The sequence below is a fragment of the Amphibalanus amphitrite genome, unplaced genomic scaffold (assembly GCF_019059575.1).
Source record: "Amphibalanus amphitrite isolate SeventyFive unplaced genomic scaffold, NRLGWU_Aamphi_draft 000520F_arrow, whole genome shotgun sequence".
NCBI classification, from domain to species: domain Eukaryota; kingdom Metazoa; phylum Arthropoda; class Thecostraca; order Balanomorpha; family Balanidae; genus Amphibalanus; species Amphibalanus amphitrite.
Genome location: NW_024882014.1, coordinates 31503 through 43514, shown reverse-complemented (window position 1 = coordinate 43514; position 12012 = coordinate 31503). Strand labels below are relative to the sequence as shown.

The following is a 12012-nucleotide window of genomic DNA, read 5'->3' as shown; positions in this document are numbered from 1 at the left end:
GGCGGAGTAGTAACGACGAGGTATAGTGTGGACTACCTATGTTCGGTTCGGTATGGTTATTCTTATCAATCGTGGAAATAATATGGTCTAATCTGAGACATCGGTGAGGGTGGGTGGGAGACTTTCCTCTCGCGTTTCGCTCCGTTCGCCGTCCGTCGCTGTCGATGACTGGTGAGCGCGCCACTTTCCGTCGACGGCCCGCCCGTCCCCGCGCCCCTTCCAGACACCCCTCCCGGGTCTGCCCTGCGTCCGTCGACGGGGCGATTAGCCACGGTCACGTTCGGTGGCGCCATGGCAGGGTCCTAACCTTCCATAGCCGCGTCGCCGCTATGAGTTGATTAGGCCCCCGTTGCCCGCGCCCCACTCACCGTTTGTTCTCCCCAGTTGGCTGTCAGTGGCCGAAACCACTCACGTCGGCTCGTTCTCAGGGTAAGCTAGCCCCTAAAAAACGCCAAGTACACCAACGCCGCGAAAAAAAAAACGGTCACCCGCCGCCAAACGCAAACACCACCAAAAACGCAAAAACGGCCGCCCGCTGTCAAACGCAAACGCCGAAAAAACGCAAACACCGCCGCAAAAAACGCCCGCCGTAGGCAAAACGCAAACACTGACGCATTAAGACAAATATGGCGCCCTGCGGCAAATGTGGTGCATTCATATCTGCCGTTTAAGCAGCCATCCCTTAATTACAGCGCATCCTAATCGTCCAATGTTCGACAACGTTACGCACATTCTGCGCTTTGCGGCAAAAATGGTGCTTTGAGACAAACGTGGCGCACTGCAACAGACATGGCGCATTCGTTCATGTCGCTAAACAATTCATCCACCCACCAAATTCTAGCCCCATCGGACTTAAACTTACAAAGTTACGTACATTTGAATATTTCACTATAAAATATCTCCGCAACGGAGGTGCCCAGATTTGCACGTGTGCCACGGGACCACCGGTGGTGCAAGCAGGGCTTGTCCCCTCACTGATTGTTCCATTTCAGGCTTCCTGACTGGTGCTGTTTCCACACTATACGGCCACCAGTTGGCCAAAACACCATTTTGTGGGAGGTACTCGGCTCAAACACGTGGCCACGTGGCACGTGTCGGACCTTTGACAGCTTAACGGCTCACGCCACGTCATGACCAATATAAGTGGCCATCGGCATGTAAAAGATGACCCCGGCCGGTGTCACCGTCTCTGAACAGTGGACGGCTAAACTTGGAAAACGGGGAAATTTAGGAAAATTTCACCTTTCGAATATATAATTTCCCCAGAATTTCGAAATTTTCAAAATATAAAACATCCGAGATAGCAGTTTTATACCCTCCTTCATTCTGTGTCTATAGCCGTTTTCAGATCGACCCTATCATAAAACCTGACGGTCTGACGGCTATTTCCCCAATTCCTTGCATTTCACAATGCTAGTATATTTAAGCACCAAAATTGACCCCGGGCCACGGCACGTGCAATAGCACGTGCGCCACGTGACCACTGGTGCAACAAGCTGGACTCATCTGCTCACCGGCTGCGTTGATTTGGTGTCGCTAGGTGGAGTAGTTTCAACGCCATAGGACCCCCAGTTGGCCAATGTCGGATTTTCCCGGAGGTTACCCCATCAAACACGTTTGCACGTGGCACGTGCTTTTCAATCGCCCCATATCTGACCAATACCATGTGGTAGCCGACCCCCCGGTGCACAACATATTGGAACTTTTTCAAAATCTAACGTGGAAATTTTTTGCAAAATCGATTTGAAAATAATTTTTCAAAATTGCCATAGGCTTAGCATGGGGTAACTGTCCTTCCCGATTACCCGAAATTGTACCCTATGATTTTTAAATAATTAACACCAAAAGTTGAGGTGCCAGCCCAAGATCCGACCCTAAAAATATCAGCAAATATAATTGACGAAATTTTTCGCAAATCGAATTTCCAATTTTCCCCCATGTTAACCCTATGGGAAAATGCACGTGCCGATTACCCCAAAACGTGTCAATTATATTTTTTGTAACTTTGCCAGCCGGTAGCTCCCCCACACGGGACCAAACGCTGAAAATGGCAAGAAAATCTAACGAGCCGTTTTCGAGGGTATCAAGATGTCCTAAATCGCGGCAGAAACGCTAAACACCCCCCTAGAGAGGTAGCTCAGGTTGGGATTTTCAATAGAAAATCACAATTCTAAAGAATAGTGATTGTCTCATTGAAAAGTCCCAACCTTCGGATAGGCCCGGGCAGCGCTTGTCGAACAGCACTGCGGATCCGAAGGTTGGGACTTTAATTGTGAAAAACCGCCCGCCCGCCCGCCACCAAACGCAAACACCGCAAAACGCGCAAAACGCACGCCTAAAACGCCAACGCAAACTTCGCAAACAAACAATCGCCCGCCCGCCGAAAACCGCAGAAAAAAACGCACAAAATGCCGCAAAAAAAACGCGCGTCCGCCGCAAAACACAAACACCGCAAAAAAACGCAAACACCGCCGCCGCAAAAAAACGCCCGCATCGCCCGCCGCCAACCGCGAAACGCCGCAAAAAAAACGGCCGCACGCCGCGAACCGCAAAACGCCGCAAAAACGGCCGCCCGCCGCAAACCGCTAAACGCCGCAAAAAAACGACCGCCCGCCGCTAACCGCAAATAACGGCCGGCCGCCGGCAACCGCAAAACGCCGTAAAAAACGGCCGCCCGCCGCAAACCACAAAACGCCGCAAAAAACGGTCGCCCGCCGCAAACCGGAAAACGCCGCAAAAAACGGCCGCCCGCCGCAAACCGCCGCTAAAACGGCCGCCCGCCGCCAAACGCAAACAGCAAAAACACCCGCATCGCCCGCCCGCCCGCCGCCAAACACAAAAACCGCACAAAACGCAAACACCGCCGCAAAAAAAAAACGCCCGCAACGCACGCACGCCCGCCGCCAACCGCAAAACGCCGCAAAAAAACAGCCGCCCGCCGCCAAACGCAAACACCGCCAAAAACGCAAAAACGGCCGCCCGCCGTCAAACGCAAACCCCGAAAAAAACGCAAACACCGCCGCAAAAAACGCCCGCCGTAAGAAAAACGCTAACACTGACGCATTAAGACAAATATGGCGCCCTGCGGCAAATGTGGTGCAATCATATCTGCCGTTTAAGCAGCCATCCCTTAATTACAGCGCATCCTAATCGTCCAATGCTCGACAAAGTTACGCACATTCTGAGCTTTGCGGCAAAAATGGCGCTTTGAGACAAACGTGGCGCACTGCAACAAACATGGCGCATTCGTTCATGTCGCTTAACAATTCATCCACCCACCAAATTTGAACCAAATCGGACCATATTTGAGAAAGTTATGGACGTTTGAATATTTCACGATAAAATATCTCCGCAAAGGAGGAGCCCAGCTGAACACGTGTGCCACGTGACCACTGGTGATGAAAGCAGGACCTGTCCCCTCACCGACTGACCCAATTTAGTGTTCTTGGCTGGTTCTGTTTCCACGCTATACGGCCACCAGTTGGACAAAACACCATTATGTTGGAGGTACTCGGCTCAAACACGTGGCCACGTGGCACGTGCCAGACCTTTGACAGCTTAACGGCTCACGCCACGTCATGACCAATATAAGTGGCCATCGGCATGTAAAAGATGACCCCGGCCGGTGTCACCGTCTCTGAACAGTGGACGGCTAAACTTGAAAAATGGGAAAATTTAGGGAAATTTTACCTTTCGAATATAAAATTTCCCCAGAATTTTAAATTTTTCATTTTGCAAAAAAAATCCGAGATAGCAGTTTTTTAGGCCTTTTCATTTTGTGTCTATACCCGTTTTCAGATCGACCCTATGATAAAAACTGACGGCCTGACGGCCATTTCCCCCATTCCTTGCATTTAACAACGTTGGTGTATTTAAGCACAAAAATTGACCTCGTGCCACGGCACGTGCAATAGCACGTGCGCCACGTGACCACTAGTGGGACAAGCTGGACTCATCTGCTCACCGGCTGCACTTATTTGGTGTCGCTAGGTGGAGTGGTTTCCACGCCATAGGACTCCCAGTTGGCCAATGTCGGATTTTCCCGGAGGTTACCCCATCAAACACGTTTGCACGTGGCACGTGCTTTTCAATCGCCCCATATCTGACCCATACCATGTGGTAGCCGACATCCGGGGGCACAACATATTGGGATATTTTCAAAATCTAACGTGGAAATTTTTTGCAAAATCGATTTGAAAATAATTTTTCGAATTCGCCATAGGCTCAACATGGGGTAACTGTCTGTGCCAATTACCCGAAAGTTCTCTAATTATATTTTAAGCGGTTACCACCGACGGGTGGGGTGCCAGCCCGAGAGCCGACCCTAAAAATGCGGACAAATATTACTGAACAGATTTTCCGTAAATCGCATTTTTAATTTTTCCCCATGTTAACCCTATGGGAAAATGCACGTGCCGCTTACCCCAAAACGTGTCAATTATATTTTTTGTAACTTTGCCAGCCGGTAGCTCCCCCACACGGGACCAAACGGTGAAAATGGCAAGAAAATCTAACTATCCGTTTTCGCGGGGATCAAAATGACCAAAATCGCGGCCGAAACGCTAAACACCCCCCTAGAGAGGTAGCTCAGGTTGGGATTTTCAATAGAAAATCACAATTCTAAAGAATAGTGATTGTCTTATTGAAAAGTCCCAACCTTCGGATAGGCCCGGGCAGCGCTTGTCGAACAGCACTGCGGATCCGAAGGTTGGGACTTTAATTGTGAAAAACCGCCCGCCCGCCCGCCGCCAAACGCAAACACCGCAAAACGTGCAAAACGCACGCCTAAAACGCGAACGCAAACTTCGAAAAAAAAAAATCGCCCGCCCGCCGAAAACCGCAGAAAAAACGCACAAAATTCCGCAAAAAAACGCGCGTCCGCCGCAAAACAGAAACACCGCAAAAAACGCAAACACCGCTGCCGCAAAAAACGCCCGCATCGCCCGCCGCCAACCGCGAAACGCCGCAAAAAAACGGCCGCACGCCGCGAACCGCAAAACGCCGCAAAAACGGCCGCCTGCCGCAAACCGCTAAACGCCGCAAAAAACGACCGCCCGCCGCTAACCGCAAATAACGGCCGGCCGCCGGCAACCGCAAAACGCCGTAAAAAACGGCCGCCCGCCGCAAACCACAAAACGCCGCAAAAAAACGGCCGCCCGCCGCAAACCGCAAACCGCCGCAAAAAACGGCCGCCCGCCGCAAACCGCCGCTAAAACGGCCGCCCGCCGCCAAACGCAAACAGCAAAAACACCCGCATCGCCCGCCCGCCGCCGCCAAATACAAAAGCCGCAAAAAACGCAAACACCGCCGCAAAAAAACGCCCGCAACGCCTGCACGCCCGCCGCCAACCGCAAAACGTCGCAAAAAACAGCCGCCTGCCGCCAAACGCAAACACCGCCAAAAACGCAAAAACGGCCGCCCGCAGTCAAACGCAAACCCAGAAAAAACGCAAACACCGCCGCAAAAAACGCCCGCCGTAAGAAAAACGCTAACACTGACGCATTAAGACAAATATGGCGCCCTGCGGCAAATGTGGTGCAATCATATCTGCCGTTTAAGCAGCCATCCCTTAATTACAGCGCATCCTAATCGTCCAATGTTCGACAAAGTTACGCACATTCTGCGCTTTGCGGCGAAAATGGCGCTTTGAGACAAACGTGGCGCACTGCAACAAACATGGTGCATTCGTTCATTTCGCTTAACAATTCATCCATCCACCAAATTCTAGCCCAATCGGACTTAAACTGAAAAAGTTATGTACATTTGAATATTTCACCATAAAATATCTCCGTAACGGAGGTGCCCAGATTTGCACGTGTGCCACGTGACCACCGGTGGTGCAAGCAGGACTTGTCTCCTCACTGATTGCACCATTTTAGTGTTCCTGGCTTGTGCTGTTTTGGTGCTATAAGGCCACAAATCGGCAAACACACGATAATCTGGGAGGTACGCGACTCAAACACGTGGCCACGTGGCACGTGCCGGACCTCTGATAGCTTCACCGTTCACGCCACGTGATGACCCATCGACGTGGCCATCAGCATGTAAAAGATGACCCCGGCCGGTGTCACCGTCTCTGAACAGTGGACGGCTAAACTCGAAAAACGGGAAAATTTAGGGAAATTTCACCTTTCGAACATATAATTCCCCCACAATTTTTAATTTTTCATTTTACGAAAAATCCGAGATAGCAGTTTTGTAGCCCCCTTCAGTCTGTGTCTATACCCGTTTTCAGATCGACCCTATCATAAAAACTGACGGCCTGACGGCTATTTCCCCCATTCCTTGCATTTCACAATGCTAGTATATTTAAGCACCAAAATTGACCCCGTGCCACGGCACGTGCAATAGCACGTGCGCCACGTGACCACTAGTGCGACAAGCTGGACTCATCTGCTCACCGGCTGCGTTGATTTGGTGTCGCTAGGTGGAGTGGTTTCCACGCCATAGGACCCCCAGTTGGCCAATGTCGGATTTTCCCGGAGGTTACCCCATCAAACACGTTTGCACGTGGCACGTGCTTTTCAATCGCCCCATATCTGACCCATACCACGTGGTAGCCGACACCCCGGTGCACAACATATTGGAACTTTTTCAAAATCTAACGTGGAAATTTTTGGCAAAATTGATTTGAAAATAATTTTTCGAAATCGCCATAGGCTCAGCATGGGGTAACTGTCCGTCAAGAATACCCGAAATTGTATCCTATGATTTTTAAATAATTAACACCAAAAGTTGAGGTGCCAGCCCTAGATCCGATCCTAAAAATATCAGCAAATATAATTGACGAAATTTTTCGCAAATCGAATTTTAAATTTTACCCCATGTTAACCCTATGGGAAAATGCACGTGCCGATTACCCCAAAACGTGTCAATTATATTTTTTGTAACTTTGCCACAAGGTAGCTCTATTGAAAAGTCCCAACCTTCGGATACGGATATTTAAACGACTATTATGTCTTGTACTTGCCAGGTCTTTAGTTGCGTCATGGCTTCATGGCAGGGTCTTTAGTTGCATAATAGCCGTTTTCACGACGGGCTATCCGGCGAATGCACCTAATTTGACCAAATCTGCACCTAATCTCTTTTGCAGGAAATATCTTCATTTTATGAATTTATTTCAGTGTTTTAATCGATGATACTCTTCGATAATATGAAAAAGCTGGCATATAAGCAATTATTGCAACCCTAGCTGATAGCAACTAAGAGACACGCTGAACCTAATTTGACCAAATCTGCGCCTAATCTGCACCAAATGTGCACCAAATGTGTACCAGATGGCCGTCGTGAAAACGGCTAATATCTATTCAGGACAGTGCTGCACTCATTCTAAAATTCGCCTTATATCGTCTTATATATTCGCCTTGGGACCGGATTTTTTTTTAGGGGGAAGGGTGTCACTTGGTTTAAAGCAATCTATCCAAAAAATGTTCAGGATGCTCGTATTTTGAATCAATGAAACCGGCATTACCTATTCCATTACGTACTGCTCACATTTCACCACATTATCATATTGTAATTTATTTGCATGCCAATGCCTGTCTTGTGCTGACATTTAAAGACAGTGGGTCTGCAATTTTTTGCACTTTTTGCCGATATTTCCGTAATGCGAAAGTGATTCCAACACACTGAAGGGCCGTGCTTTGCTAATTAAAATACACATTTGACATGATAGCCCACGTGTACGTAACAACATGAAATATTGCCTCCTAAATAAAAGGAACGTGCACTCGGATTTCCAGGGGTAACAAGTGGGAAGCCAGCATTTTGCTGATATCAGTAACTTGTGACGTGTGAGTGCTGGCCTACATGGATAATGTACACCGCACTGCGTGTAAGTGCACCAGTTTCCTTGAAAAGGAACGTTACTGACAGTCAGTTACGTCATCTTTTCGTTATCTAACTTGCCTTCCTTTTCTCATTCCAAAAATTTTGAAGTTCAAAGCTCCGCTTTTCAAAACACCCATGCTAAATTCAGCTCCTAAGCTCCACCTCGTTTTTGTAAGCAAAACCCAGTGTCGTTAATTGTAAATGCTTCACCTATAATGCATATTACATAATGCATAATTGTATGGCTAAGCGTGTATTTGGATCCTGCCGTTACCTGTCTCCTGCTTCCTTAAACGAGTCGTCACTATCGCTATTTTCAAATCCAGCGTATCTTTAACAGTAATGGACTTGAGTAGGAGCGTTCCCGTCTATGTGTGCAGCTGCATCGTTGGTACGTATCTGTCAGTCAGTGTGCACATTGTGCCCGGTGTCGCCCGGTGTTGCTCCGTGGTCGCCCGGTGTCGTCCGGTGTCGCTCCGCGGTCGGTCGCCGTGCCGGTGTCTCGGCACGCTCGTGCCTGCTGACCGGGTGACTGTGGTGTTACAGAAGCAGCAGCACCACCGGCAGCCTCATGAACGACAAGCGGCTCATCAAGACGGGCAACATCGGCACCCTGGTGCTCCACGGCCAGCCTCAGGTAACGCGCCACGTCCGGTGGGCCCCGCGGCAGTAGATTAGCCAGGGAATGGGACCGCGGACGGACCAGGCGCCATTCGAGACAGGCGCCTGGCTCAAAGTGATAGGTGCTAACAGTCAGGTCCCGCATGTGAGCAACCGTAGATCCGGCCAATTTTCGCCTTGCATAGTTCATTTTTAACTAAACTCTCGGTGCTAGTATTGATTTATGTACTGCTGTACACTGGCTTTCCAAAGCTCCGGATATGCATTTCATATACTTAGCAGTGTCATTTTCTGATATGTCCGCCAGTACGTGTATGTGATGACCGCCCGCGTGCAATATTAAAACGGGATACCTGTTGTGCATGCAGCCTCGGTGGAATGCTTACTTTGCCAACGCGCGAGCTCTGTCGAACTCGGTAAGTCGAAGGCCCTCGGGGGTAAGTGACCGTGTGCCACCCGGCGCCTGCCTGCAGCCCAATCACTGACGCGTCCGACCTGCACTGTCACTCTGTCCCGGTCCACCCGCGCGGCTGACGGCCGTAACTGCCAACCGTGACCGTCGCGCCGGCCGGAACCTCCTGCACGGACTTGAGCTCTGTCAACTGCACGCCGTATGCCACTTATCAGGAACAGTCGTATGAAAACAATTATCACAATTCCTGGAATAAAATGTGAATATGAGGAATATTTGCATTAATGCGACACCAACAGTTTTCACGGCGAATATGGTTTTGTGTTTTCTGTATGATGCCTGAGTCCTTTAGCATGTTTGGTAAACTGTATTTTCTTGGCAGTTTGCTTTAACCCGCGCCCTGGGGGGTCTGTTTATAACGCGACCTGGTGGGGGGGGGGCTATTTTTTGCCCTCCCCCCGTATCTCCGAAACTACTGGACAGATCCGAAAAATTCAAACGGCGCTCGAAAGCCCTGTCAAATTTGGTGAGGGAACTTCAATTTCATTGACCTCGGGGTCACCGATGACATCACAGGTCAGGTCAAAGATAAAATATTTTGCCGGTCACGGGTCTTCTAGGGAATGCGCTATAACATCGAGTAATATGCATTTTATCGAAAATCAGCGATAGGACGTCAGTTGCCTAGTACCTACATATGTTTCTATTACAGGTCACTGATAATACCAGGTCAGGTCACAGGTCAGGTTTTCATTTCCAACTCAATGGTGTTGGTTATAAGACCATCAGGAATGGTTTAGGTCACTTCCTGGTGAAGGTCAGGTCAATGTCAGGTCAAAAACGTCAAATTTCAAAGTTTACATTTTTTGCATAAAATGGGTTCGATGCAGCTCGTCACGGCGAGTCTAATGGTGGCAGTGTTCTAAAATTGGATTTTGGTTGGGTGTGCCGATGAAGAAGAAAAAATCCTGGGATGACAAAAAGGATGTAAATAACTGAAGTATTTTTGCAAAATGGTGTACCTAATGCCAATTTTTATGTCAACTGATAAACCAGGATTTCATGTCAGGATCTTGACAGGATGTGAGCCCTGCTGGGGGGGGGGGGGACTTTGAACACCCCCGTTGTGGTTTTTTCGCGAATATTCTCAAAAACGGCGGCGCTCCGCGCCGCCGTTTTTGGTACACCTCATCATACATCAATTCTACATATGTTGTGAAAATTTCAGACCAAGGTCATTCAAGGTCAGGTCACCAGGTCACTTGAAGTGACCTCACCTCATAAAAAGTTTCAATGTCTGCCATAGCTACACCGAGTGACCGATCGCTTTGAAACTTTCAGCGATTGCTAAGAGCAATAGCATGTACAAAATGTCTATCTCAGAATTTTGATATCGACGACCTAAGGTCAGGTCAATTTTGCGACCTCCCCATTATAAGTCAACGGGAGAAAATTGAAATGCGCCTCTTTTGGACGAAAGACATTATAAACACTCCCAAACACTGAACATGAAAATGGTGTCCGTGACCCCTGTTTATGCCCCTGAGGTCATCTTAGGTCACGAATGGTATCTAACAGCTTTTCGCAAACAACTTTTGATAGAGGCATGCTAGAGCGATGAAAACTCCTTAGATGTGTTCAGCTCGATGATACGGATCGACTGATATGCAATATGACCATTTCCGGTCAGGTGACCTTGACCTGAGGTCAAATTTTCTAGTTGACCTTTCTAGGTCAAGTTATATTTTATTCGATGCGTCTTGACGAGATGAACACGATGCCGGTAAAAGTAAGCTCGTACAAGGCCTGGGTCAAAAGCTATTGCAGCAAAGCTGTTTCCGAAAAAATCGGCTATTTTTGCAGTTTTTGCCCCCTGCAGGCAAAATCGCTGACGTTAGGTCAAATCTGAGGGAATTATTCAGAAAGGGCGTTAATAGAGCCATCGAATGCGTTTTTCCGCGGCGCTGTAGCTCTATTGGTTCCCGAGTTATGCGTTGGCTTCTTGGAAATTGTCGACATTCGACCTGGAAATCGGCGAAATTTTGCCTTCAATGACCTCTGGTGACATGACCTTTGTTCTGACCAAAAAATTGACTGAAGTGATTTCGTCATTATTTTTTACTTTCTTTCGAACGCCGCCTTCCTCGTATCGCTACGTGGCCCAGGAGCCGAGTTAGAAGGGGGGGGGGTTAAACACCCCCCCCCCCAGCAGGGCGTGGAAATCCAAGACCCCCAGCCTGGCGCAGGTTAAAGTGACCATCCCACCTTAACCCTCGCCGGCACAGGCCTGGGGGACACTTTACGTTGATGCAACCCATTAGCCGCGTGTTTGCAAGTTCAAACATGTGATTTGATGTTGCTCCCATACATTATGGTGGGTGTCAAGGTCACCTGAAGGTCAGGTCAGGTCATTGACCTTTGGTGACCTCGGGTGACCTCGGTTCTCTTTTTCGAGTTTTACATGTTTCTAGGCTAGTTTTTGGAGCTGAATTCGAATTTAGCAACCATTTGAACATTTACGAAGTAGTTTTGGTGCTTTCGTAACATGTTACGAAGCTGTCAGAGGCGGTTGACACGTATTACGAATACCCGTCACAACCCCTACCGGTTGACCTGACCTGACCTGACCCGACCTGGTCTAAATGCTTAAAAACATCATCTCTGATCAAAACTAACACGATATTCGTGATCAGCACCCCGGAAAACCACATAGCAGCCACACTTTACGACTTTCTAACAGGTCCCGATTTTCCCGGTTTTCGGGTCATTGACCTGACCTGGAAGGTCACCCGATGACCTAGGACCTTAAAATTGGGTATCATCGGCTTCCTCTCGTGACGGGCAACACGCTCGTTTTTTCCGCGAAGCTCTAGCTCGATCAGGGGCCAAACGCGAGGGGGGGGTCGTACCCCCCCCCCCCTTGTGCCGTCGAAGGATGCAAAATGGCCTGTGCCGGCGAGGGTTAAAGGGACCCTCCCACCTTAACATTAGTTTTGAGTTGAGATAGCCAAGTTTGCGGCCAGGCTCAGAAACCACCATTTATCCTGGTCGCAACCCCCGCAGCTTTATGGTGTTCAATAAATTTCTTCCCTTTACTTGCAGGGTGGGACCAGCGTGGTCCCTATCTCTTAACCATTACGGGAATCTGA

At 49.0% G+C, this 12012-nt stretch overlaps 1 protein-coding gene across 4 annotated transcripts in view; it reads left to right on the top strand.

Annotated features, from left to right (window-relative positions):
• LOC122393170 overlaps positions 1-12012 on the top strand; it is a 45125-nt gene that overhangs the window by 6912 nt on the left and 26201 nt on the right. For 2 of the 4 annotated variants that reach the window (XM_043388923.1, XM_043388922.1), the window contains 2 exons: positions 8377-8467; positions 8820-8867. In XM_043388923.1, coding sequence (XP_043244858.1) covers positions 8377-8467; positions 8820-8867 — 139 coding nt within the window. The remainder of the gene's footprint in view (positions 1-8376; positions 8468-8819; positions 8868-12012) is intronic. The other 2 variants (XM_043388925.1, XM_043388924.1) reach the window with 1 other exon arrangement.